General features: G+C 59.0%; 7 protein-coding genes across 7 annotated transcripts; all 7 read right to left on the bottom strand.

The window, feature by feature from the left end:
* Positions 1–1,856: 1,856 nt before the first annotated feature.
* Positions 1,857–3,317, bottom strand: LSCM1_04537 (uncharacterized protein; the record flags this gene model as incomplete). Its single annotated transcript, XM_067322041.1, has 1 exon — positions 1,857–3,317. One exon carries the CDS (start codon positions 3,315–3,317, stop codon positions 1,857–1,859), a length of 1,461 nt encoding a protein of 486 aa, XP_067177136.1.
* A 3,087-nt stretch (positions 3,318–6,404) lies between these two features.
* LSCM1_04536 (uncharacterized protein) lies at positions 6,405–7,742 on the bottom strand (the record flags this gene model as incomplete). Its single annotated transcript, XM_067322040.1, has 1 exon — positions 6,405–7,742. The coding sequence occupies one exon, from the start codon at positions 7,740–7,742 to the stop codon at positions 6,405–6,407; it is 1,338 nt and encodes a 445-aa protein (XP_067177135.1).
* A 1,628-nt stretch (positions 7,743–9,370) lies between these two features.
* Positions 9,371–10,714, bottom strand: LSCM1_04535 (uncharacterized protein; the record flags this gene model as incomplete). Its single annotated transcript, XM_067322039.1, has 1 exon — positions 9,371–10,714. One exon carries the CDS (start codon positions 10,712–10,714, stop codon positions 9,371–9,373), a length of 1,344 nt encoding a protein of 447 aa, XP_067177134.1.
* Positions 10,715–12,400: 1,686 nt separating this feature from the next.
* LSCM1_04534 (uncharacterized protein) lies at positions 12,401–15,388 on the bottom strand (the record flags this gene model as incomplete). Its single annotated transcript, XM_067322038.1, has 1 exon — positions 12,401–15,388. The coding sequence occupies one exon, from the start codon at positions 15,386–15,388 to the stop codon at positions 12,401–12,403; it is 2,988 nt and encodes a 995-aa protein (XP_067177133.1).
* Positions 15,389–16,899: 1,511 nt separating this feature from the next.
* LSCM1_04533 (uncharacterized protein) lies at positions 16,900–17,562 on the bottom strand (the record flags this gene model as incomplete). The annotated part of the gene is made up of 1 exon (XM_067322037.1): positions 16,900–17,562. One exon carries the CDS (start codon positions 17,560–17,562, stop codon positions 16,900–16,902), a length of 663 nt encoding a protein of 220 aa, XP_067177132.1.
* Positions 17,563–19,010: 1,448 nt separating this feature from the next.
* LSCM1_04532 (uncharacterized protein) lies at positions 19,011–19,673 on the bottom strand (the record flags this gene model as incomplete). The annotated part of the gene is made up of 1 exon (XM_067322036.1): positions 19,011–19,673. One exon carries the CDS (start codon positions 19,671–19,673, stop codon positions 19,011–19,013), a length of 663 nt encoding a protein of 220 aa, XP_067177131.1.
* Positions 19,674–22,149: 2,476 nt separating this feature from the next.
* LSCM1_04531 (uncharacterized protein) lies at positions 22,150–22,614 on the bottom strand (the record flags this gene model as incomplete). The annotated part of the gene is made up of 1 exon (XM_067322035.1): positions 22,150–22,614. The coding sequence occupies one exon, from the start codon at positions 22,612–22,614 to the stop codon at positions 22,150–22,152; it is 465 nt and encodes a 154-aa protein (XP_067177130.1).
* Positions 22,615–25,891: the final 3,277 nt, after the last annotated feature.

Below are 25,891 nucleotides of genomic sequence, written 5' to 3'. Positions count from 1 at the left end.
GAGGGCGTGTGCGCACGGATACGGTAAAGATTGTATCCATCATATGTGCACGGCCACACATATATATATATATGTGTGTGTGTCGGAGAGACAGAGACGGAGATTGCCCTTTACTCCCTCTTCATTGGGGAGCATTCTCACCCGCCTGACTCTCCAAAGGCAAACGAAAAAAGAAACAGAAAAGACGTGAATCGGTGAGTTCGCCGATAGGGGCACGGCGGCCAGTCGGCAGGCCTTCACTTGTGTCTGTGTACACCTGCCTTCCTGTGTCCTTTGCTTGTCGTTAGTGATCCACAGCGATGCATCACGAGCCTCTTTTTTCGCGCCTCCGCAGCAGTTGGTGTAGGGGAAGGCGAGGACGAGGGAGCACATGGGGCCCCCGCCTCACGCGTAAGCAGCGACTCTCAATGCTCCTTTGCTCTTTCAACAGGCGAAAACTTACGAAGCAGCATTGGGGGAGGAGAGGGAGGAAAGGAAAGGGGCCCGAGGGAGGGGAGGCCGAAGGGAACGAAGCGCGTGTGCGAAAGAGCGAAACAGAGAGCCGGCAGAGAAAGCGAGAAATGAAAAAGAAAAAATGGAATACAACTCTTTTGAAGAACCCACTCATCGAATAAAAGAGGGGCCGTGTGGCACTGTTCCGAGCCTCGACGTCAAGAAGGCCGTGATGGTTTGCTGGTCATCGAGCAGCGGCAGTCGCTGTCCCTCCGGCACATTGTACATCCTTCCCTTTATAAGAAAAGTGTGCATGCCTTGAGCACGTCGGTATGAGCCGCGTCACACGCACCGCAGGCCTCGGGCACCAGCGTGCGCAAAGGGCACCGAGAGAGATGAGAATGAGTGTACAACGATGGGGGAGCGAAAGGGAAGCACCTGGCAGAAGCTTCTGTTCCCTATCTCACCCTCATAGCCGCCACCGCATTGCGCGGAGACGACACACACACACACACAAATACACGCATGCAACTCAGCATGAGAGAAAGCACAGACACCTGCAGAAGAAAACTAGCGCAAGAATCGGAGGTCGTGGGCAGCGAATGTGGGAAAAAGAGGAGAAGCACGAGTGCAGAGGGCTCATGCGAGCGTCGAGGACTCGTAACGCCGAGATGCATAGGCTCACACACGCACATTGCCCATCCGCCAAACGCGGCGAAGCCAAACAAAAAATATATAGAGAGAGAAAAAAAACGAAAAGAGGCGCCCCGTGAGTGAACGTAGAAGCATTGAAGATATATATATATATATGCGATTCAGCAAACAAAGAAAAAAAACACCCACTCGCGAAGGCACAACGAGCATAAATGAGATCCGACACGGACAGAATAGGAATACGTGTCGATGTGGCGTCGCGAACATTAGCACAGTCACTTCCACACGTGCACGCGCAGCTGGCAGAGTCGCTCCAATATGTCCCGTCACACCTTCGGTACAACTGGGACCGGAGCGGGGACGTCCCAGCCAGGCGAGCGTGCCTGGGCAGGCGAGTGTGCGTGCCATTCTGTGGCGGCGCTGGTACGACGGTACCACTGATGCTCACGCCCCCCTAAAAATCCACCGCACGTACTCTTCTTCGACATCGCAGTTTCGACTGCCATATCCGGCATGAAGCACACATGGCCGACCGTATTTCACATCCACAGCCCTCAGCGGCGGGCGTCTCTTTCTCACTCATCGCTTACCGCGCTCTCGCCTCCTCATCACTCCCTACCTCTCTCGCCACCATGAGAGGCGCGCCCATGTTGGAGACGGCCGCGGCGCAGCAGCGGGAAGTGGTCGCCGCGCCGCCCTCTGACATTCCTTTTGGCAGAGACGCCGCCGCTTGTTTTCTTTTGTGCTCACCTTTTCGTTGCGTACGCTTATTAAACCTTAGCCGCCAAGCGCGCAATGATGCGCTCGCGCTCAACATTGAGGGAATCCAAGTGGCGGCGCAGGTCCTGCTCATTCCACTGGTGCACGTCGTCACTGAGGCCCACAGTTATCTCACGAACCTGACGCCAGAGGGCACCACGGAGATTGACGACGCGGCGCACGGACGTGGCTGCCTTGATTGGTACCAGAATGTAGTTGTTATAGCGAAGCGAGATAATGCAGCCAGTGGCACCGGCCATGGCCTCATGCACGGCAAGAGTGGCCAAAGAGGCGCAAAAGAGCGCGTCGTTGGAGGACGGCGGGCAGGCGCGAATCATGTAAGAGGGGTCAATGTACTTCACAGTGCCCTGCGGGAACTTCTCCTTGTTCGCGCGTAGCCAGCTCTCCACCTCCTTCTTGAGAATGAAGCCGATATCAATGAGCTTCTTGTTACCAGATGCGTCATGACCCCCTGTGCCGGTCTCCCAGTCCTGGCCAAAGCCCTCCGCAACGACGATGACGCAGTTGCGGGACTGCTGAAAGCGGCGCTCAATCAGGCGCATCACCGTCTCCTTTGGCAGCGGGTTCTCGGGAATGAGGCAGATGTTCGCCTGCGCGCTGGCCAACGTTGTCTGGGCCGCAATGAAGCCGCTCTCGCGGCCCATGAGCTTTACAATGCCGACTCCGTAGTTGAGAGACACGGCCTCGGCATAGGCAGCGCGTACAGCGTTCACGGCCTGCTCGACGGCAGTCTGGAAGCCAAAGGTGCGATGGGAGAAAGCGAGGTCGTTGTCGATCGTCTTGGGCACGCCAAAGACAGCGATGTTCTCGCCACGCCGCTTCGCCTCCTCGTAGATTGTCAGAGCGCCGCGCTGGGTGCCATCTCCACCAACAGTGAAGAGGATGTTGATCTTCATGCGCACAAGCGTATCGACCATCTCCTTCGGGTTCTGCGGGCCGCGAGAGCTGCCCAGGATGGTGCCGCCAAAGCGGTGAATCTGACGCACATCCGTGCGGGACAGCTCTATGGCGGTCTTGCTGCCCTCCTTTGAGAGGCCCCAGTAGCCGTAGCGAAAGCCGACAACCCGCTTGACATGATATGATATGATGCCGGTCAGCGTGATGGAGCGGATGACGTCGTTCAGACCAGGGCAGATGCCGCCGCAGGTCACAATACCAATGGAGGTCTCCGACGGGTTGAAGTGGAGGTGCTTACGGGCAGCAGCCAGCTCGCACACCAGTTTGTTGCACGAAACCGGGTACTCGGCGTCCAGGTCCTCCTGCGGGCGAGGGTCATACATGATGTGCTCCACCTTGTCTCGGTACTCCTTACGGAGAATGTGCTTCTTGGAAGGATTCATGTACTTGCAGCCAGGCAGCCGCTCCACAGTAAGGTCCGCAGCGGTCACCTGGGACAGCGGCGCCTGGTACGACGGCACCATTTTGGTGTTGATGTGGTGGCGCGTCTCCATTTTTCAATGGTGCAACGCGGTGCTGTCCTGTTATGCGAAACGCCTCTCGTTTGAAGCGAATAGTGTGACACACGCACGCTGCAGGGGAGTGCGGTGGTGCGTATACGACGTTGCAAAATCGAGCGGGAAAGAAGTTGGAAGCGAGGCCTGCGTTGGCTTCTTAAGCACAAACGGATGCAGTGACGACACTAGTGGTGGTGCTGAGGGTGTCAGAGAGGGCTAGAGCGTGTGTGTATGTGTGTGTGTGTGTGCTTAGGGGGTGCCGCCAAGACGTGAATAAGAGAACGGGCAAGAATAATATAAGGATGCACGCGTTAGAGGCAACGGAGGTATTGCTGACGCACACCGGGAAACGATTCAGTAAAGAGGACGGACACGATGAAAGATGGATGCAGAGGGTAAAGGGTAAGAGGCGAACCTCGCATCACTGAATGCGCGTCCTCACACGAGTGCATCGTCCTCACCAGACACACACAGTCGCGCATTCGCTTGGGTATGAGAGAAAGCGACAGTGAGCGCGTCGACGACGACGGCATGCACTGAGCGGAAAACAAAAACGATGAGAGGACGCGGCCGACGACAAAACGCCAACATGAAGATGCGCTCTGATACAATTTTCTTCTCGCAACGGCTCCGCTCTACGCCACCCTGCAGGCCACCAAACCTCCACCTCGCACCGCCCCCGGCCCACCGCGCCCCGTGCCGGCAAGCAGCCGTAGGGACACGCGCTGCAGCGGTGTCGTCCACTCAGTCGCTTCGGCACGGCCTCCGCCTCCAGCTCCACGCGCCGCCCGCCGCGCGGCATCCCCCCACATCCGTCGGCAGTGCGAGCGCCGGGTGCGATGCGTCCTTGCGTCACGCCAGCTCCTGGCGCATCATGTAAGTGAACCAAGCGCCCTCACGGCCGCGAGCCGCTCCGACCTCATGCCACTCAGCACCTGACCCCCGGCACCAGCCGAGATGAGCCGCGCTTGCGCCCCCACATCGTGGGGGTCGGGCCCCTCTCACCACCAGTAGCAGTGGCTCCGCACTGGGCAGGGAAGATGACAGGGGGAGGTAGGGAGGGGGGCTGCTCGGCTTCCCCACACACAAACAGAGAGAGAGATAGTAGGGCGCACGGGCCTCCTCGGGATGCTGTTTATGTCAACGCACCCACCCTATCCACCCGACGTCAAGGGGGAACAACAGACAGGCGCGAGTAAGCACGACACACATAAAAAAATCGTTCCTCGACACGCTTCACCTTTTTCTTCGGTGGCAGCGTTTGGTTAACTGTCTTTCTAATTCATAACAGCGCGTGAGGGAAAACGAGAAGGGAAAAGCGGCGAGAGAGAGCGCAAGACTGCTGTATTGTTCGTGAGCTCCCTCACGGTCGGCGAAGGCTGAGAAGGAAAGGAATCGAAGAGACAGAGACGGCTGCGGATGGACGAGAGCAGCGTGAGGGGAGGGGGAGGGGGAGCGCGGAGGAGAGACAAGCGCAGGTGTAAAGAGGCAAAAAAAAACTCGGCCACACGCACACGCACGCACACACACCCATGCGCAGAGAGGAGAAGGGAAAGAGAAACATCAAGCGTAGGCAATTAAAAAGCGAATGGGTGAGGGGCCAAGACAAGGGCAACGAGAAGGGCCAAAAAAACGATGAGAGTACAGCGACGAAGGCACCTAACGCACACACACTCATATATATATGTGTACATATATAACATACGTTACAGTGCTCACAGGCGCAACAACGCAGCGCAGTGCACCACGAGTATCCCGTCTCTCTCCCCTCGCTTGCCCCCGTCTCCTCGTACAGCCCTTTGCGCATGGCCTAAGTCACCCCTTTCAGTTCCTCTCTCTCGAGCTTTCCTTCCATCAGCACAGTGCTCCAAAGCACGGGCATGCCTGCACGCCGCAGGATTCTTACAGGAACCAAGCAGCCGACCCCCCCCACACACACGCACACGGGGAGGGGGAAAGAGAAAGGAGAACGACGAGCGTGCGCCGCTCAAGAAAGCATTGAGCCAGCCACAGGAAAGAAGTCGCGGATCCAACCCAGATGCACAGACAGCGGTGAGGCCAAGGAGATGGCGCACACGCGCACGCGCATCGGTACACAGTGATGCGCAACAGCACATATGGTCTTCGGGAGCTCTGCGAAGAGCATAACCCACCCCTTTTTTAAGAGTGCGTGTATGTGTGTGCGTGTGTGTACAACGTCTGTCTTCCTCCTCGGTCTTTCATTTGGGCAAGGGCAGCATAGAAGATACCAGCCCGTGCATCGGCGGCGGAGTCGGCAGCCGTCTGCCACAGTGGCGCGAGGAAAAAGGGTGAGGAGATGCACGGCGGAGAACGAGCAGGATGGCACCGAAAAGAGCGGATAAGAATGGCAGAGGGGCAGTGAGGGCGCCCACGTGCGCAGGAGAGCCAAAAGGAGGACGACGATGACGACGAAGGGAAAAGGGGGAGAGAAGAAACGTGCGAACGGTGAAAGAGAGGCGCGCGTAGGGTGGCAAAGTCCAATACGGGAAGAAGATGAAAAAAGGGGGGGAGTAGGAGCAGATCAGGCAGCGGCACGGCAGGGAGGGCAGAGCGCGCCACCAGCGGTAGTCGCCAGAACGCTGCTCCGCAAAGGCTCAGTGTTCGCAGCACACTTTCGACAGCGGCGTTTGCGGACCACGACAGTATCTGGCGCACTAACCAATGGATGCTAACTCCAGGAACCGTTGTCTGGAGGCCGATGCAAACTTTTTTTGAGGATTTGGAAGTCATCCGCCGTGAGCCCCGCACCCACTCCACTAGCCCGTGCCGTCTCTAATACAACACAAAAAAAACGGGGATGACGCGGATTGTGTGGGCAGAGAGGAGAGCAACGCGACGACGACAGCGGAGCCGCGAGAGCGGAGACGCTCATGGGAAGTGGTAGTCGAGAGAAGGGAGCAACAAGACGCTCTCCTACCCCACCATCCCCAATTCACCGCCTTGCCGCACCCCTCTCGGGCTCGCTCTCGTCTGCCTACCTCCCTCCTCCCGCTTACTCTCACCCCTCTGCTATGCATCACACCCCACCGGTGCAGGCATGATTGATTACACCGCGGCGCCGGCTTAGCCCTCCTGCCCAAAGTCAGCGGTGAACTTGACGTGGCGCTCTATATCCTCGTTGTTGACGGAGGGTTTGCTGGTGCGAAGGGCCTTGATGAAGTCCTCCTTTGTTACCGGCATGGGCATGAGCAGCTCCGGCTCCGTTATCTCCGCCGCCGACATCGGAAACGCGTCCGGGTCTCCAGGCGAGCACGGCACCAAACGGTTGTTCACCGTGTGTGTGGGGTCGCGGGGGTCAGGACCGACGACGCGCTTGAAGTGCGTCGCCACCTGCAGCGTGCGGATGCACTCCATCAGCGCGTTGCGCACAACGTTTTCGATGTCGCTGCCCGAGTACATCTCCGTCCGCTTACCCAGATCGAGCCAGTCCGCGTCTTTGAGCGTGTTGGGGGTGTCACCAATGTGGATCTTGAACATCTGCACGCGTGCCTGGAGCTCCGGCAGCGGGATGTATATGCGCCGCTCGAAGCGACGTCGAATCGCACTATCCAGCGACCACGGAATGTTCGTGGCGGCCAGCACCAGCACACCTTCGTCGTCGTAGCCAACGCCTTGCATTTGGACAAGGAACTCCGTCTTGACACGCCGCGACGCGTCGTTCTCGCTGTCAGAGCGCGCCGACACGAGAGAGTCGATCTCATCCACGAAAATGATGGACGGTTTTCCATCTGTCTTGTACGCCTCTCGGGCCATCTCGAAGAGACTGCGCACGAGCTTCTCCGAGTCGCCGAGCCAGCGGGAGAGCAGGTCGGAGCTACTGACGCTGAGAAAGGTGCCGTCTGCCTCGGTAGCCACAGCCTTTGCAAGATAAGACTTACCCGTACCCGGAGGGCCGTAGAGCAGGATGCCGCGCCACGGTTTGCGCTTTCCGGTGAAGAGCTGCGGGAACTTCATTGGCAAGATGACGGACTCTTTCAGGGCTTGCTTAGCCGCCTCGAGGCCGGCGATCTGGTTCCAGTGCACGTTGGGCTTCACCTTGACAATGGCGCTACCGAGGCTGTTGCGCATGCGCTGCTTGTCCTCGTCATCCTCCTTGGCCTTCTTACTTGCAGATGCGGTCTTCTGTGCTGTGGCGCCGGAGCCGCCCTGGGCGCCAGCGTCTCCGTCCTTGGAGCGGTCGAGGAACTCTTTGATCTTCTCGGCGCGGGCAATGATGTCGGACACCTTACTTCGCATGTACTCCCGCTTTGTCAGGTTCTTATTCTCATACTTGATGGCCGTCAGGAACACATCGATCGTCTCCATATACCACCGGTACGCCTGCTCGTACTCCTTGTTCTCATCGAGCGTCGCCGCCTTCTTGAAGAGTTCAACGGCCTTCGCCGTGAAGTCAACGGACATGATGGCACGCGAAAACACGAAAGGGACTTGGCGTGGGCGAATGAGGAGAGGGCAGCGGGGAGGGAGAGGGGCGTGAACGGTGGCGTGGACGCGAGATAGTGGGGTGGGTATGGAGAGCAGCACGACACAGAGGAAAGCGAAGGCTGTAAAAATAAATTTGAAAGCAAGAGAAAGGGAGGGAGGGAGCGGGAGAAGCAGAACAAAAAGAGGCGAGGAAATGCCGCTCTTTCCTTTTGGCACGTGTATGTCGCTTAGCTCAACGCGCACACCATTGTATGTGCCGGTACCGCATGGGCGTGTAAGGATTGGAGGAAGGAGCACAGATCGGGAAGAGGACACAGAGAGAGAGAGACAGAGAGAGCGAGAGCGTAGGTGTGCCGAAAGGGGAGGGAGTAGCAGTAAGATGCATGGGTTAGTCAGGAGCCTCGACTGGGGGGGCTTTCATGGAGGAAGATGGAGGAAAGGCCCTTCTCCGCACCCCACACCCCCTTCGTACCCCCACCCTCCCATCCTCCGCCAGAGCCGAAGGTAAAACGGGGAAGGGACATCTCGCGAAGCTGTGGAAAGCGGGAAGCACCACTCGGGCGGTCACCCACTAGACCGTGTCGTGGCGGCCTCCGTGCTCCCCTTAACGAGGTGGAAATCTAGCTAGTAGACGCCTCGCGCATCGATGGTGTGCCACGTGGATGTCAAGTAAGGAGGCCAGCTCTCCTGCGTTCGGTGAGGCAAAGGCGTACACCACTCATCACGCATTTTAACCGTCGATGCTGTAAAGACTGCATCGTCTTATTTTACGTCTCCTATGTGACATGTTTGAGCGGCATGCCGCGAAGCGCGAAATGCGCCGATCCAAGGAAGACGGCGGTTTGCACACCAGTGGGCAGTGGGCAGCGGGCGCAGAAAAAAGAAGAGAGAGTCAACGGGAAAGGGTAAAATGGAAGGATGATGCGGGTCCATAGTTGATGAAGCCTTTTTAGAGGGACGGCGGGAAGGAGTCAAGGGGCAAAGTCACTTCGACGAGGTGGGCGAGATGGACGCAGCCCCAACAGAAGCACAAAAGGTGATCCCAGCCCGGGCGAACAAGAGGAGAGAGCACCGACGGATCCGACGTCAACGTCACAGAGTCGCTGAAAAGCACGTCCATTTACATGGGCGCGCGCGCAGATGCATGTGAACATCTTCAGTTTTGCTCTCTCCACCTGTCACACTACAGCTTGTTGCGGAAGAGGGAGGGGGAGCGAGAAGTGAGCGCCCGGCCTCAGATGTGCGTCAGCTACAGCGGCATGACCGCCTCCACCGCCGAGAGAGCGACGCGTGCAACGACACGAGATTTGGAGACACCAGACGGAAAGGAGGCCAAAACAGCAAAGAGCAAACGTAGGCACCACACAGCAGCGTGCGACAACGGAGAGAGAGGGGGCAGGGGGGAGGGTGCCATCCGTAACGGGCCCGGGTACGCTATGCCCCATTTTCCACGCTTCACCCTTCCTCCCCTCGTGCACCTCTGCACCCGCACGTCAGCAAACACAAACGCATGCGCATCGTGGTCTTGCCAACCGCGCACCGCCAGCTTTCCCCACCCCCACCCCAAGCCCTCCATGATGCCCTTCTCCTTACCTTCGCAGATGTCACTCCTTCCCTTCCATCAGACGTTGCTCCATGATCTTCTGTAAACGTTGAATGACCACCTCCGACGTGGGGCGCGCGGCGGGCTCGTGGACAAGCATCGACACAACTAAGCTAATAAACTCTTGCGAGTAAGTATAGAGCTTTACACGCCTAATTTCACGTTGAATGGCGCGCTGCAGAGACAACGGCGACCACTCAGAGGAAGAGAGCACCAGCATCTCACCGGTGTCTGTGCGCACGCACGGAAAGTCTGGCAGCGTGGCAAGCACAAACATCACCACACCGAGGCTGAAGACGTCCGCCTTGGTGTCGCCGTGGGTCTTTTCCAGCTCTGGTGCGCGGTACTCATACGTCGGTGATACCTCGCGCCGTTTGATGACGCTAGCTGTCACGTCTACGGTTCGACAGAGATCGAGGTCCATTAGCAGCACCTGCTCTTCGTTATTAAGCAGAAGGATGTTCTCGGGCTTGATGTCACGGTGCACTAGTGGCGGCTCTTGACGATGCAGATAGTTGAGAGCGCCAGCAATCTGCAGAACGATGGAGCACAGCTTCACCTCCGTCACCGGCTTCCGTTGTCGTTCGATGAACTTTTTCAAGTCGCCCTCATAGTAGAAAGGCATCACCACGCAGATACGTAGTGGGTCCTGCTTCACCGACACGTCGAGGTAGCGAATGAGATGGGGATGGCTAAGTTGGCGCATGCGCTCCACTTGCCGCGCCTGTGCCTCGAAGGCGGCGAGATCTGTGTCGTTGAAGACCATCTCCTTCACGACGACCACCTCGTTCTCCTCTGTGTGGCACTTGTACACGACGCCCTGTGCGCCCTCGCCAAGCTTCTCTTGCCCAAACAGCTTTCGGTACTTGGTGCTCATCGTCGAAGGCCATGCCGCGGCCGCCGTGCGCGTTTGCGGAGGTGGCTGAGTCACCGGTGCTGCACGTGACACGAGAGGTATCGGGAGCTGGAGCAGCAGGGCGTCATCCACCTCGTGGCGGATCACTAAGTTTCGCGGTGCCTGTGACGTCGGGCACTCACAGCATAGACTACATTTTAGCTGGCCACACTCGAAGCTATTGCCGCTCGCTACGCACTCGAAACAGATGGGGATAGCACACATGTCGCAAAAGAACTCGAGGTATCTATATGAAATGTGCTGGTGGCACCGCCCACAAGCGAAGCCGTAGTCGGGCGGCATGCATCGCCAGCAGAGGCCAATGTTTATGCGGTTCGGGTAGCGGTCCTGAGTGCAATTCTCACATACGGCAGCGCGGCAGCAGACGCAGAAGTTCAGCTCACTCTCCAGCACCTCCGACTTACACAGGGAGCACTGATACCTCGACATCGTCACCCTTACGCATCGAACGCAATTGGTTGGTGCGCCTTTCTCCGGCACGAATGTGCCACCGTTTGGACGCTCGCGTTCCAAGGAGCTGCGCGGCTGAATCTTGGGCCCGTGATGCGCTGACCTGGACAGCGCTCAGGATTTGGGGGAAGGGTGCGAAATAGGCAACGAGACACCACGCATAGATAAGGCGCTTGCACCTATGAGCGCGTGCTGGGGTACTCTGCAGTGGGCACACGCAACGAAGTTGGAATGATATGTGTTGGGCGTGTGTGCGCGGGTGTATGCGAGCGCGGCTAGAAGGTCGGCTGCCTACTTCTATCATGCACACCCCTTCCCTACAGCGGAGGGCGCGTACACGCCAGTCACAGTCGAGGGTGGCGTGGGAGGCCACGGCTGCACGCTGCCGTAAATTGGGGAAGCGCAATTAAAGAAAGCTAAAGCTGCTGTACCTGTGCACATCTGCTTTCTATTCAGAGAAGCGAAAGGAGAAATGGCCGAGGCGGAGAAGAGATGGAGAAGGGGGTGTACGAAAGAAGACCCGCGCCCGCGGGAGGCGATGCAGCCGACTCAGAGAGGAAAGAAAGAAATGCAAGAACGCCAGCGGCAGAGGCGCATTGCGTCCGTTGAGCCGGTATAAGAGAAAGGGGCAGCCGCGTGATGAGCGGTGCGCTGAGCATCGCGCAGATGGAGAGAACAGGGCGTGAACGAGAGCCGAGCAAGAGCCTCATGCGCTCTTGGATTGTAGTTAGATAGGCGAAAGGGTCCTTTCCCACTGGAGCCCGCTTTGCATTCCTCAACTTCGTGCGAGGAAAAAGGCTGTCCACCCCCCATGGAGAGTCATGCACTGTGCCTTTGTGCTTCACAACAATGTGGAAAGGCGCCTTGTGTGACGAGCAGAGAAGGACCATACAGCGATAGAACGTACATTGCAGAGTAGGTACAGAGAGACAAAGAAAGAGCGGCGGTCAGATGAAGGATAGCCTTCCGCACTACTGAAGAAAGAAAACGGGCAACATCTGCCAACACCCGCGCGCGGTACAACAGTACATATATATATATATTGTTTATTTATTTATACGCGCGCACAGACATCTGTACGCCTGTAAGCCCGTGGTAGGGCGGGAGAAGCGAACGTCAGCTGATGAGTGCGATGAAATGGTGAAGCATAGGTAGCGAGAGAGTCACTGCCCCTTTTCTTCGTCTGCCGCTGATTGAGCAGAGACACAACACGAGGCGATGTCATTTCGAGCTCCGCCACGGCGCCTACGTTTCCCCAAAGCTGAGCCGCCAATACATTTTCCTTCCACAGGGGGTAGGGCGGGAGGAGGGGGGAGGAGGAAGGGGGGGAGGTGCGTGTAAGGAGGAGCGGAGAGGTGGCAAGGCAGAGCGCCACAGAGAAAAGAAGCAAAAATAAATCGAGACGGGATGAAGTGAGTCCACTTCCTCAGCGGTGGACCTGAGAAGAGCGAAAGAGGGGCCCCCTCGCACATGATACAGATGCAGAGGGGGAGGAGGAGCGCTGAAGACGGGAAGGCCCTCCAGCCCAGAGTACTGACAAAGCCTTCACGGGCCCCGTCGTGTACTTATCTCAAAAAAAAACATTTTTGCGTTAGGCATCGCCGATGCCCATCATCGGTGTCTCCCGCCACCACCACCACGAACGAGACTTTCCACAGGTGAGGACTACAGAGCTTCCACCGCGGCTTGGGTTTGGGAGAAGCGGCGGTCAAGATCCGACGGCACAGCTCTCGCGCTCCTCATAGCAAAGGATGATCGCGACGAACAGGAGGAGCTGCCGCTGTCTTCGATTTCGGAGATTGCATGCTCGGGACCGGAGTCGTCACGGAAGTCCTCGTGCTCGTGAAATGGGGCATGGTCTTCCCCCCCTGGTGGGCGACTGTGGCGGTAAAGACGGTCGCCAAACGACTCCCTCGGTTGCATCTCGGACTGGCGGTGTGCCATGTCAGTTATCTGGGGCTGGAATGACGGTGTGAAGGCGGCGTCGCGAGAGAGAGAAGTGGTGGGGCCGGAGTCGGGGGACCGGCGCAGGCGGTAGAGACGGTCGAACACGGACTTACGATACGGTGTGACGTTTCCATCCTTGGAGCGGCGGTTTGGATAAAGCTGAGACGCGAGCTTCGTTATTTGCGGCCGATGCATGTAGACCCCATTCAATGCTGGAGGCGAGGAGCTACGGGCTTTGTACAGGAGCTCGAAGACGCGGTTCCGCGGCCTCGCGATGCTCTTGGCGTACTCAGAGATGAGGGGCTTGAACGGAGGCGGCGCGGGCTGCTTCGGAGAGCAGCGCGGCCCCAGCAGCCTAGGGGATATGCGGCGAATCTGGTAGCGGCCTGGGCAGGACTCTGAGAACCCGGATGCAGGGGAGTACGCCGGTGGCTCACGCACCCCACTGAGGGGCGTGTGGCTGCGGTCCGTCATCACAGTCGGCTCCGGGGCGCCGTGGTTACGGAACGGACTGGTGTGTATTTGAGGCCGAAAGGTAAGCTCCCGCCACTCCCTCGCCGCCTCCTCAGCATCCCGCCGCTCTCGCGCGCGCAGGTCGAGCAAAACGCGCCGCCAGTACGCTGGCATGGACAGGAGGGGCTCTTCCTCCTCCAGAAACATGCCGATGGGTTTGTGGCTTTGTTGAGAGGCGGAGGAGGGACTACGGGCACTGCGCACTCCAAACAGCGCAGCAGACTCCTGCACCGATCGCTGCAGCGAAGCATCTGAAGCCATCGACCTCCGCGCTGCGCCAACGTTCAAGGGTGCCGCGCTCGATTCAGCGGGGCTCTTCGACGCACTGTCACTGTTTGAATACGAGTACGAGTACGAGTAAGAACGGGAGCCGCTCGTACTCCCATTGTGGCTGCGTGGGCGGCTGTGCGACGCAGAAGACCGCGACCCGACAGCAGCTGCGCGCGAGCGCGGTAGCGGCTGCGCGGCATCGATGAGCGGGCCAGAGACCGCCACTGCCGCCGCTCTCGCCGTTCCTTTCCTGAGAGAGCCTCGATCGGACGGAATCGCGGACGTCTTCGCCTCTCCACTGTAAGCGGCCGACTGCGCGTCTCCGCCACTTTCAGATGTCTCGTGCCCGTCAGCCGACCCCGCTCTGCCACCCCTCCCCTCCATGGGTTCCTGCCTTCGACGCCGCACCACCACCTTGGCTCGCTTCCCCTTGTGCTCCTTGGAGGCCGGCCTCTGAGCCTCTCCCGACCCTGCTGCCACTGTCGCCAGCTCGCCTGCCTCTCTTGGAGCTGCATCGGGTCCTTCAGAGACTGAGGATGCTGGCGGCGTGCCGTGCGCCGAGCCACGCCTGCCTTCCTCTACATTGGCGTCGGCGGTGGGCAGTATCTCGTTGTGCGCTTCCTTGGACGTAGGGGCAGGCTCGGGAGCTTCGACTCCAGCGGGCGCTTGTGCAGGGGACTCGTGCGCAGGCTGAGGCGGTGCAACCTCTTTTCCTTCGCCCTCCCCCTTTGACTCTGCAAAGTTCGCCTCTCTCGAATGCGTCAGCGAGCCCTTGGAGACCGCGGCATCTGGGGCGACAGGAATGCTCAGCGATGTCCCCGAGGGACTCTTAGACGACCCTGCGGCTGCAAAGACTGGAGGGGAAGCCTGCGCCGCGGTTTGGACCTCCGCACTCTGCCTCATTCGCTCTGCACTGTCCCTCGCCGGGGCTGCCGTCAACTCGTTCCCTTTCCGCTTGCACAAGCCGAAGAGCCCACAGCCAGCGGACGCCTTTTTTTGCCTCGGTGGGCCCGCCACCTCCCGGGCGGGTGCAGCGGCATCGGTCGCACCGGGCAGCGCTGCTGAAGGGTGTGCCTCGGCGCCCGCAGTGACCCTTTGCTGACCGGCATCAGAGGAAGAACGCAGTGCGGTTGTTGAGCCACGTCTTGCGTCGGCGGCCGCACTCACACGACCTGCCGCAGCCTTCTCTGCAGTCAACGCCGCCGCTGGGGAGGAGGTGGCAAAGACACCCTTGCCCTCTTCACCGTTGGAGCCCTTGCGATGTGTGGAAGCAGAGTTGGCAGTTGCGACTGGGCCAGCAGCCGTTCGTGCGGAGCGGCGCGTCTCCTTGATCGAATGACCTTGCTCCTCCTCCTGCGCGGCTGCAACGCGAGCGCCAGGGGAACCACTCGAGATACGCTTGTCCGATGAATTCGCCAGCGTTGGGTCACTCGCACCTGCAGCCGGGGGCGCTATCCCATCCTTGTGAGCGGAAAGCAGGTCAGAGAAGGCCCCTTCCGCATGCGGAGGCGCCGCGTCAGCACCAGCCGAATCGATGGGTACGGCGAGCTCGGGCGCGGGCAAGGCAAGCTGCGCTATGGCGCTGCTCCCGCTCTCCTGAGAGTTAGGTGGCGGCCCCGCTGTCTCGGCAAGCTTGTGGGCACTAGGCGAGGTGGGCAACGACGAGTGAGGCAAGGAGGTGGGTAGCGCGTCTCCGATTCTGCTCTGCTGCGCTGGCGGTGCTGCCGGCTGCTCCGCGGTTGGTGCCGCATTCTCGGCATTACGCTGTAAAGAAAGAATGGTGCCTTTCCATGCGTTTTCATGTCCCTCGGATCTGTGAGGGGCGGCATTGGGTGCATTAGCAGACTGGTGTGCAGGCAGCGTCGTCCCTAGGGACTTCTCCGAGTCGCTGTCCTCGATAAGAAAGTGACTAAAGCGCTGCATTACAGCCCTCCGTAGGCTCGACAAGATACTAAAGCGGAAGGCGAGAGAGGCGAGAGCGACCGAGGGCCAGCGAAGGCGGCAAGAGCAGGAGGGGAGAGGGCAGGCCTCAGCACTCGGCAGGGAAAAAAAACGCACCACAAACGGTAAAAAGGAGGAAGAGACGGCTACGAGCCGCTGGTGTCAGTGTGTCCGTATAGGAGACTCTGTGCTTGTGCTCGTGTGTGAGTGTGTGTATGAAGACGGTGCCTGCAGAGGAGGGTGTGAGAGGTCTACGGCATGTAGAGAGTTGTGCGCCTGAAATGCAGAAAATAGGCAAGGGGGGTTGGTGGTGGCAAAGGGCGTCTTCTCCTTTTGGGGAGCAGCGGAAGGGGAGAAGAGAGCGCGCGCGCGAAGAGGGGGAGGGGGGCGATAAGCTGTCGCAAAGCGACCCACGCCAACAGAAGCGACACGACAAAAAAAGGAGGGGCGAGTGCCGATGAGGAGAGAAAGGTTGTGAAGGGGCGCTTGCTGTGAGTGGGGAACGGAGCGGGGGAAAGAGAAGTTCCAAAAGAGCAGAAGGGAAGCACCGATACATGCATCCATACACATGTATGTATGCACAGCCGAGCAGATGGATGAAGAATCAAAAAAACAGCCAAACACGCGAGCGCACACGCATCGGACGCAAGGCGTGGGAGATGACGATGAAACAAAAAGAGGCAGCTATACGCCCGGCTGCAGCCGCACAATGAAGAGGGGAAGAGAACTGTGGCGCCAATGCTACCAAGGACGGCACATCCACAGCGGCCGCAAGCGAGAGTGGACCAGATGCGCATGGAGAAAGTAGACGATGGTAGTAAGCGTGAAGAGGTGAAGAGGACGCACAAGATACATATATACACCCATAAAATGAGAAGAGAGACAAGGAGGAGGTCGAGAGAGAGAGAGAGAGACGGAGGCTGTGAAAAAAAAGGCATGAGGATACGGGCGCCTCCAGACAGAGACAAGCGCAAAGATGCAAGCAAGAGAGACGCGCGCAGCACGGAGGATGCGGGTGCCACCCTACTTGCGCGTCGCTTTCTCTGCATTACATACTCATCAGAGGTTCGTGCCAGTGAGAGGATGCAGGCCCCTCATTCTGATTGCCAGTCCACACGGCCGCGACGCACGCGCGCATAGTTGGCTGAGGATATCAGCCGGGAAGCGCGAGAGGATAAGCAAGCTAGACAGCAAGGAGGAGAGTGATCTCCACCTGGTCCAGCTGCAACTATCGCGGCGGCCTCCTCGTTGGTCACCCCCTGCGTCTGCTGTTGCTTTTCGAGGGGGGAAATAATGAAACACAGAAAAAAGGGGAAAGAAGAGATCATCCATCGAGGGACAGTGACGCACGTAACGCATACCGCACCAGCACACAGGCGGAGGCCCAACGAGGAACAGCCCTGAGGTGCGCGAACATGACGTGAGATGCCCCGCACGGAAAAAAGAATCGAACTGGAGACAGATATGGGCCGGCTTGTACGCGCAGCAGCACATCACTTGCCGCCCTTCTCCTCCTTCGCGGCCTCCTTGCGCTCGGCACGGGCCTTTCGGGCACCGAAGAAGCGCACGGCCGAGTGGTTCTTCTTCAGGAAGGCGTACACGTTCTTCGACCTCTCCTCGGCAGACACCGCGCGCGGAGCCTCGGCGGGCGGGTACACCACGGGGCCGACGGCGGCGTCGCCAAAGCGAGAGCGGTCCTGGGTCGCGGCCTTCACCTCCTCCTCCGACGCCTCGCCCTTCTGCACCTTCGTGTGGCTCATCGGGAACAGCACAAGCTTGCTCATGTACGTCTTCAGGCGTTGCACGTTCACGTTCATGCCCTCCTCCGACTTGTTCTTGCGGCGGCTATCCACACGGATACCGATCGTGGCGGCGTAGTGGGGGTTCAGGCCAGCAGCCTTCAGCTCGGCCGGCGAGAAGCCGCGGCCTAGGCGGCGCTTCATGTTGTGGCGCACTGTGGGGCAGTTCACCTGCGGGCGCAGCGCCTTCAGCGGGCGGGGGAACACCTTCTTGGCCTTCACCAGACGCAGACGGCGACGGCGGTGCTTCTGAGCCGGCTGGTTCAAAAACACCTTCACGTTACCCTTCTGCGAAGAGCACGGGTTCCAGTGCTTCTTCTGGTGAACATGGGGGATCGCGTTGTTACCCTTCGGCATCTCGTCGGCTTTTACGTGCTGCACGGAACCGGGAGAGGCGAAAGAGAGGGGGAAAAACACGGGGAAGCCGACACAAACAAATCGATATCAAGCGAATATGGTCAGCACGTCGGTCGCACAAGTCGTTCATGAGGACGTGCGTGCGCGATGAGAGGGAGAGAGAGAGTGCAAGAGCAACAGCCCCAGCGACAGGCAGTCGTTGCCGGCAGTGCGGGAAGCGTGTGAACGTGCATGTATGTGGGTGTGTTGAGGTGCGGAAAGAGTCGCGGTGAAGGGGGTGCGCAACAGAGGATAAGAGGCAATGCAAGTTCACCGAGCGCGGTAGATGAAGACGCAGGCGCGTAATGCCATGTGTTGAGAGAAGGTGGGAAACGAAGAAAAAAAGATGAATGTCGACGTAGCAGCGAAGCAAGCGTCTGGCTGCAGCACACCGCTTCAGCAAAGAGGCCTATTGCATCCGGCGGGTGCATGACTTGCCGTTACCTGTCATGCCGCTCACTGCTCCTTCGCGAAGGGAAGCTGTGAAAGAATCGAGTCGCCCAGCGGACGCCTCCTCTCCCCCTCATCGCCGCTTCCGTCCCTTTCGTCATTCCCTTGCTGGAGGGGCCGCTGAGAGCAAAGGATTCGCAGCTTCCCTCCTCCTCCTCCTCTGCAACTAGGAGGCACTTCCTAGCCCAAGCACTGGTTCCTCAGGGTCGCACGAGCACCTTTGGCCTGCCACCTTTGCCCTAGGAGAGGCAGACGTGGCGGCCTCGGCGCGGTCTCACTAAGAGGGCACAGCAGCCACTGAGACGGAAAGAGGTGCAAAGCGGGAGAAACGGACGCTGGCAAGCAGCAGCGCACAGCAGCTGACAGCACTGATGGAGGAACGTTTTCCCATCTCTCTTCTCGCGCAGTCACAAGGGCTCCCTTTCTCCGAGCCGCTCGCAGCCGCGGCACACCCGTGGCAGGCGTGCGCTTGCAAAAGACCGTCCTGACGCTCCCTCCGTCCGCTGTCGTTAGTGGCGCTGTCCATCTTTCAGGGGGACGTGCGCGGCATTCCTTTGGTTCAGAGGGGTCCCCCCCAATGAGAAGTGCGAACAGAAAACGAAAAGGGGAAAGTGCAAATGAGAAACGAAAAAAAGAGAAGCGACGCGCCATCGGCGAGAGCTTACCTGCACACACACGCACGCGCACGAACACGGGTCTAAACGCAGTGCCGCGTCCGGTCATTGATGCATAACAAGCAAGGGGCCGCGATATACCACACAAGTCCAGGCGAATGACACGTCCGCACGCCCGCATAGGTGAAGACGTCTTCAAACTTTGCTTGCCAATAACACTCCCACGATGCGGCAGTTGCGCGTATCGGAGCAGCACGAAGGCGCTTCTGCCCCGCAGATGTGCGCACAGTCTCAACTGTGAACCACAGCGTTGCCGTAACAGCTGCACATGTTCCTCAGTAAAGTCTACTTGCCGCCCTTCTCCTCCTTCGCGGCCTCCTTGCGCTCGGCACGGGCCTTTCGGGCACCGAAGAAGCGCACGGCCGAGTGGTTCTTCTTCAGGAAGGCGTACACGTTCTTCGACCTCTCCTCGGCAGACACCGCGCGCGGAGCCTCGGCGGGCGGGTACACCACGGGGCCGACGGCGGCGTCGCCAAAGCGAGAGCGGTCCTGGGTCGCGGCCTTCACCTCCTCCTCCGACGCCTCGCCCTTCTGCACCTTCGTGTGGCTCATCGGGAACAGCACAAGCTTGCTCATGTACGTCTTCAGGCGTTGCACGTTCACGTTCATGCCCTCCTCCGACTTGTTCTTGCGGCGGCTATCCACACGGATACCGATCGTGGCGGCGTAGTGGGGGTTCAGGCCAGCAGCCTTCAGCTCGGCCGGCGAGAAGCCGCGGCCTAGGCGGCGCTTCATGTTGTGGCGCACTGTGGGGCAGTTCACCTGCGGGCGCAGCGCCTTCAGCGGGCGGGGGAACACCTTCTTGGCCTTCACCAGACGCAGACGGCGACGGCGGTGCTTCTGAGCCGGCTGGTTCAAAAACACCTTCACGTTACCCTTCTGCGAAGAGCACGGGTTCCAGTGCTTCTTCTGGTGAACATGGGGGATCGCGTTGTTACCCTTCGGCATCTTCGCTAATGGCACACCTGTGCATCACAGCGAATGCGCAGCAGTGAGGAAGTGAGCAGCGTAAGTGACGACAGTGTGAGGGCACAGAGGTGCACAGATACAAAACAGGTATGGTGAAGCGAGTGGAGGCACGCATCAGGAGAGCGTAAGGGTAGAAAGGAGGGGGCAATAGAGGGAGGGATGGGAATAGGGGGGTTACCGGCATCCCATTACCGGTGAAGGGAAGCAGGGGACGTACAGAGAATGAGAAGAGCACCGTTGCACAAGAGAAAAAAAGGGCCCAACGGAAATCGGGGTAAGGGAGGGAAGGGCGTGCCACGTACATCACGCCCGTCCTCCCGCAGTCGTGCGACCCAAACGACGTCGCCGAAAGCAGTCCGACAAGGGAAGGTGGCGGCAGACCCTTCGAAACCTCGCGTGTTTGAGAAGAGGCACACCCCGACATGTGCGTAGCATCGTGTAACGACGTGACCTAGCACCGCATTACAGACGACTCGCCGACTTCTTCAGCACTCCACTGAAGAAGCAATGCAGTAATCCTTCTCTTCGTGTGTGTATGGCTCCTTTTCTCTTTACTCCGCACCTCCTTCTCGCCGCCCGGCATGCTCTCTCGCTCGCTCTTGTGCAGAATGCACAGGAAGCACCTTGGCAGTGTCGGCGAGATGAGACTGAAAATAAAAAAGAAGAAACGCGTGGCGCTGCGCGGATGCTGCAGAGAATGGCGAAGAGATCCTTCCGCTCACTCCGTCTCTAAGTGTATGCCCGCGCATGTTTCCCAAGCCCATAGGGGCATGCAGTCAGGCAATAGCGGAAAGAAAATGTGCCGCGCCTCAGAGGAAAAGAGGGGTCGCGGCAATGAGCACAAGTCCACAGAAAAAGAGACGAGCACGAGCCGAGATGGTGTCTCGCCACAAACTCGGCACGCGTGCGGATGCAACGCAGAGCGGAATGCGTGAAGCGGGCTGCGGCAGCGGCAGCAGGAGAGAGAGAGGCAAGGTCAGGCGAGGCGGGGAGAGAACGATGTTCACCCTGTGCGATGAAGGAAGCAACAGAGAGTTGAGACGCATTTTGTGTGTGTGTGTGTGTATGTGTGCCATAGAAGACAAAAAGGCAACCATCAGAAAGGCACTACGCAGCATTTGTGAAAAACGTTGCAACACAACAAAGGTTACGGCAACGCTGTGAAAGGGGGCCATGGCGTTCGCACTGCCCGGGAAGTCATAGTAGTCGAGAAGCACAGTACAGAACTTTGAGGAAGAGCGCGTAAGCAAAGGTTCAGAGGGCACTAAGCGTGCTGGAGGAAACGAAAAGGTCCCATGCATATCAAGCCCCATGCCCGCCCTCGAACTGCAACGCGGAAACCATCGCAGTAGGCATTGGAAAAAAAAAACGGCCAGAGACGACGCCATGTATATATATATATTCAATAAAGTGGACAACACTGCCTGTAAAGAGCCGCCAACACAAAGAAGCATTTTTTTACTTCAATATGTGCCCGTCTCCGCGCCAATACGTCACCGATGGCGCACGCATGCACAGCCTTAGTCCGCCCTGCCTCTGCGGCACCGCGACCACATCCATGCCCCCGAGCGTGAACGGGCCGGCCGCCGAGCAGCCTCCCCCCAGCTCTCTCTCCACCCCCCCTCCCCCGCCTGCGTGCGGCGCGATCGGCCGGCACCGCACCGACCTGAGCAGGCCCCACGCCCGGGTCCTTGCGCGCCGACACCGGGGTCGCCATCGAGGGCCAAGGCGGTGGCGCCTGCCGTGCCGCTAGCAGGAGGTGGGCCGGAGGCATGCCGGGCGCTCGCAAGGAAAGGGTGGGCGGTGGGCCGGCACCAGGCCGATGCCCTCGCACACCCTGGGCTCTGCGCTCGCGCCGAGGCGCCTCAAGCCGCGGCATTCCACCGTGCGGGGTGGTGGCCCCTCACATGGCCGTGCGGCGGCGCTCGCTGGTGCCATCCAGGGTGGGGAGGGGAGGGGAGGGGGCTCGCTGTCCTCGCCCTCCTTCTCCGCCCATGGCAGCAGACAAGACGGGTGGCGGGACGGCTCGCCCGCGTCTGCGCAGTCGCATCACCGCGTGCAAGATCCTGGCGTCGCACCAGGCGCGCTTCGGGCACCCACCATAGCAGACGCAGGCGGGGCGGCGGCGGTGCAACAGCGCCAGCGCAGTAGCAGGCCGCGCACCACCCCCGCTCCACACCGCCAGGCCAGCATCGGTACCCCAATGTGAGAGAAATGCCGCCGACTCACTGTGGTCTGAGTGTTCTGTGTTGCGCGTTGCAGCTTCGGCCAAGAATCAAACTCTTGTCGAAGAGCGGCAGTCACACCGGTAGTAATGGAGATCATAGAGAGTTGCATGCTCGCCACAGGGCGTACGCGAGGCCTCACGTCTGGTGATTTCAGCACGCTCATTGGCATGGCCCTTTCCGCATTATCCCCCTTCATGGTTCTTGTCGCCTCACATCATTGCGGAGCCTCAGTCAATGGTGACAGAGTTGGATGCACCAGACTTGGAGCGGCGCAGCTTTGGAATCGACACATTGAGCTGGTGATCGCTGAAGCTGGCCTTTATTTTGCCACTGTCTACAGAGGAGGGAAGCTCGAAACAGCGCTCAAAGCGGCCGGCGCCGCGCTCTGCAACGAGGAGCTGGTGCTCGTCCTGCTTGAGGATATGCTTGCGGTTTCCAGAAATGCAGATGATGCTCGCACTCTCTGTGTACACGCGCAGGTCCTCTTTCTTCACCTCTGGCAAGTCGGCAACGAGGGTGTAGCTGTCCTCTTGCTCTGAGATGTCGACCGCCGGAATCCACGACCCGCGCGAGCGCGAGGAAAAAAAAGAGCTGAACATTTGACGCGGGTGTAGACCAGCAAAAGGGAAGAAAAGGGGGAGGAGGGCGTCGTCGTTGCCGAGCGAGTCTTTCTTGCTGCTCGGGCCCCACATCGGCACCTGAGTCGCGTGGCGAGAAGCGGACCACTGAGGGTGACGAGGAGGTCGACGAAGAGCTGTCAGAGTGAGACGATGAAGGCGCGTATTGGTGGTGGTGGAGCTGCGAAAAGGTCGTGTGGAGAGGGTGAGGGGGCGGAGTGGAGAACTTGTTTCGAAGAGGATGTTCGTGTCGTAATGAGGAGGGGGGTTCTCTGGAGGTGTTTCAAGGTGGTCTCCTGGAGCGCTGAAAGAGCTGCGTCGAGGTGGCGGCAGTGACGGGTCTCGGAAGCAGTCACGTGAATGCGAGAGAGGGAAAGAGAGGAGTAAAGAGGGGTGAACGGCGGCGTGCAGAGGTGAGCAGAGTGCCTGACGGAGGGGGTAAAGGGTGGCGGAGCCCTCGTCGGCGAAGTCGTGCCTGACCCAATAAAGGGCCCTCACGCACAAAGAGTTGCCCGTTTCCGTTACGTGCGCATGCGAAGATGAGGAGGAGTTGAGGGCGCCGTTTTCCCGTCAGCTTCGCTTAGGTGACGCCCTCACCGCCCCGTTCGGTCTTCGTCTCATGCCACGCCCAGCTGCCTGCGCGGCACGTAGAGATCAGGCACGGGAGGAGGGGGGTTCAGCGTGCGAGAGAAAGACCGTAAAGTAACAGTGCTGGAGCGGAACATCTTTCCCGTGTGCCTTGCTGTCAACAACGGAAAGGGAACACTTGGAATGAATAGCGAACGTGAAAGAGGACGGACAAAAAAAAGAGGCAGACGAATTGGCCCCTACTACATCCACAGCTATACGCGTGCACACAAAAATACACACACAGTGGACCAGAGAGAGAGATGGGGGGGAAGGGGGGCACAAATGAACATCAGCGGTCATGTGGTGTGTCAGTGCGCTGCTGCGCTCATGCGTGTGCGGGGACTGGGGAAGAGACGAGCAAGTCGCATCAGGGCATTTACCTCCGACTTCCCACCGATCCTCCGTTTAGGCGGGCACTAACACAAACAAGCCCAGGCACACATGGCATTTCGGCATCAAGGGAAAAAAAAGAGTTCAAAAAGAAAACAGACACATCGACAAAGAGGTCCACGCGCACACAAATAGCCGGCAAAGCACGTGAGAGACCGGCACTCACACTCACACACGTACACCAACGGCACTCAAGCACGAAAAAAAAGCACAACTCAGAAGAGGCTGGACGACCGAATCACTGCGCAGCACACCCATACACAAGCGAGAGAGTAAGGCAATGGGAGGAGGGCACAGCATAGACACAAGACGCTTACTCAGGAAAGCAGCGTCCAGGGAAAAGGCTCTAGCGAACAATACGCAACCCAAAGATACGCGTGTACAAGCAACGCGGCGTCTCCCCCATCCGATGAAATGGGGTACAGATACCGGCGGTGCCCAAAGCGTGACGAGGGCCCCCTCCCCCCTCCTCACCCTGGATGGCGCCAGCGAGCGCCGCCGCACGGCCATGTGAGGGGTCACCACCCCGCACGGTGGAATGCCGCGGCTTGAGGCGCCTCGGCGCGAGCGCAGAGTCCAGGGTGTGCGAGGGCATCGGCCTGGTGCCGGCCGATCGCGCCGCACGCAGGCGGGGGAGGGGGGTGGAGAGAGAGCTGGGGGGAGGCTGCTCGGCAGCCGGCCCGTTCACGCTCGGGGGCACGGATGTGGTCGCGGTGCCGCAGAGGCAGGGCGGACTAAGGCTGTGCATGCGTGCGCCATCGGTGACGTATTGGCGCGCAAATGGGCACATGCCCAGAGGCATAAACAGAAAAAAGACTCTTTCACAGCGAAGAAAGAAGCCACGTAGTAATGGGATAAGCGCATTGGCCAGAGAAGAGACGTCTTTCACTGCAGTACACAACACAGAAGGAAGAGGCACGCACACAGGTGATTGCTGGAATGATTAGCTGGCAAGCAGAAGGGAGCCCCACACTAGGCCAAAGGCACGCATCGAATGAGATACGAAGGCGAGGCAGAGAGGGGAGTGAGGAGGACATCGTCGAAAACCTCAGCACACTTGAGGTACAACAACGTACAACGCATGCACAGGGCAGGAAGAGCGCCTACGCAACCACAGCAAAGAAAAAGAAAAGGGGAATGAAACGTTCAAAGTGTGCACCAAAAGGAAAAAAGAAGGCGAAAAAGAAAAGTGCGAAGTCTGTACATTTTTAGTCTTGCTCGCGTAGCGGTGCGCAACGGCTAGGAGGAGGGTGGCTAAACATGCTCTCCACGCATGTGCTCGTAAAGGAGGGGAGCTGTGCAGCGACTGTGCCCGAGAGCCCTTCATGTGCCTCTCTTGCATGGGTGTCGTAAAGGATATCGCCTCCCCTTCCCCTCCCTTTTGCACAGCTGTGAAGCAACCTTTTTTTTTGCGCTTTCATTCACCTTCGGCTGTCCAAGGAGATCGCGGCAGCCCTCCCTCCCACAGCATCCTCGAAATCAATAGAAAAGGGAAAGCAACGCACATGTCCATACATTCCACCTGAAGGAAGCGAAACAGAAAAGGGTGACAGGGAGGCACCAGGGGGAGGGGGGTGGGGGGAAGGCGATAGTCATCGCGGGCTGGCGAAGAGAGGCCGTAATGCACACGGGAGCCCTTGCCCTATATCCATGAAAAAAACGCGCCGGGAAGAGGGTGCGATGAGGCGACCACCGGAGGCTTCACAGAAAAGCAGCGCACGAAGAGGGCAGAGGGAAGATTGAGCTGAAACGGTGAGAAGAGGAAAAAAGGGGGATGAAGGAAAGAGAAGCACCGGTGAGCAAACGAAGAACACAAAATCCACGCGTAGGAGTGGTCGTGACTCGCGCGCGCAGAGAAAAGGGCATTTTGTTTCTCTTCCTGCTGGTCAGGAGAGGCCACAAGAACCGCCAACTGATGGAAAGGCGAGTCCACGAACTTTCCATGAGCCGGAGCCACGTACATGAGCAGCTGCGAAGTAACGTGTAAGAAGAAAGGAGGGGCAAAAGGGGGCCTCTTTTCTCCAGTTGGGGGAATGCCCCACCCCACCTCACCCCTCCCCTCCCTTTTTTTTCGCTGAAGCAACGGCCCTCTGCCATGGTGGCGAATGCCCTTTGGGCTCGCGTGTGCTTGGCACCACTTGATATATCTCGCTCAGCCACGAGAAGCCCTGGAGAAAGCCTTGCATAGTGCACCATAGGTTTCCGCCTCGAAAAGGCCCAATGACCGAATAGCGCACCCAGGACGTCAGGAAAAGAGTACGAGCATAAAGGTCCATGCATTGAGTGGCAAAGACAAGGTGAAGGCTTAAATTATGAAGCGGGCAGCAGAGGA

The sequence above is a fragment of the Leishmania martiniquensis genome, chromosome 29 (genome assembly GCF_017916325.1).
Source record: "Leishmania martiniquensis isolate LSCM1 chromosome 29, whole genome shotgun sequence".
NCBI lineage: Eukaryota > Euglenozoa > Kinetoplastea > Trypanosomatida > Trypanosomatidae > Leishmania > Leishmania martiniquensis.
The sequence above is the reverse complement of the archived record's forward strand: the minus strand, read 5'-3'. Positions and strand labels throughout refer to the sequence as shown.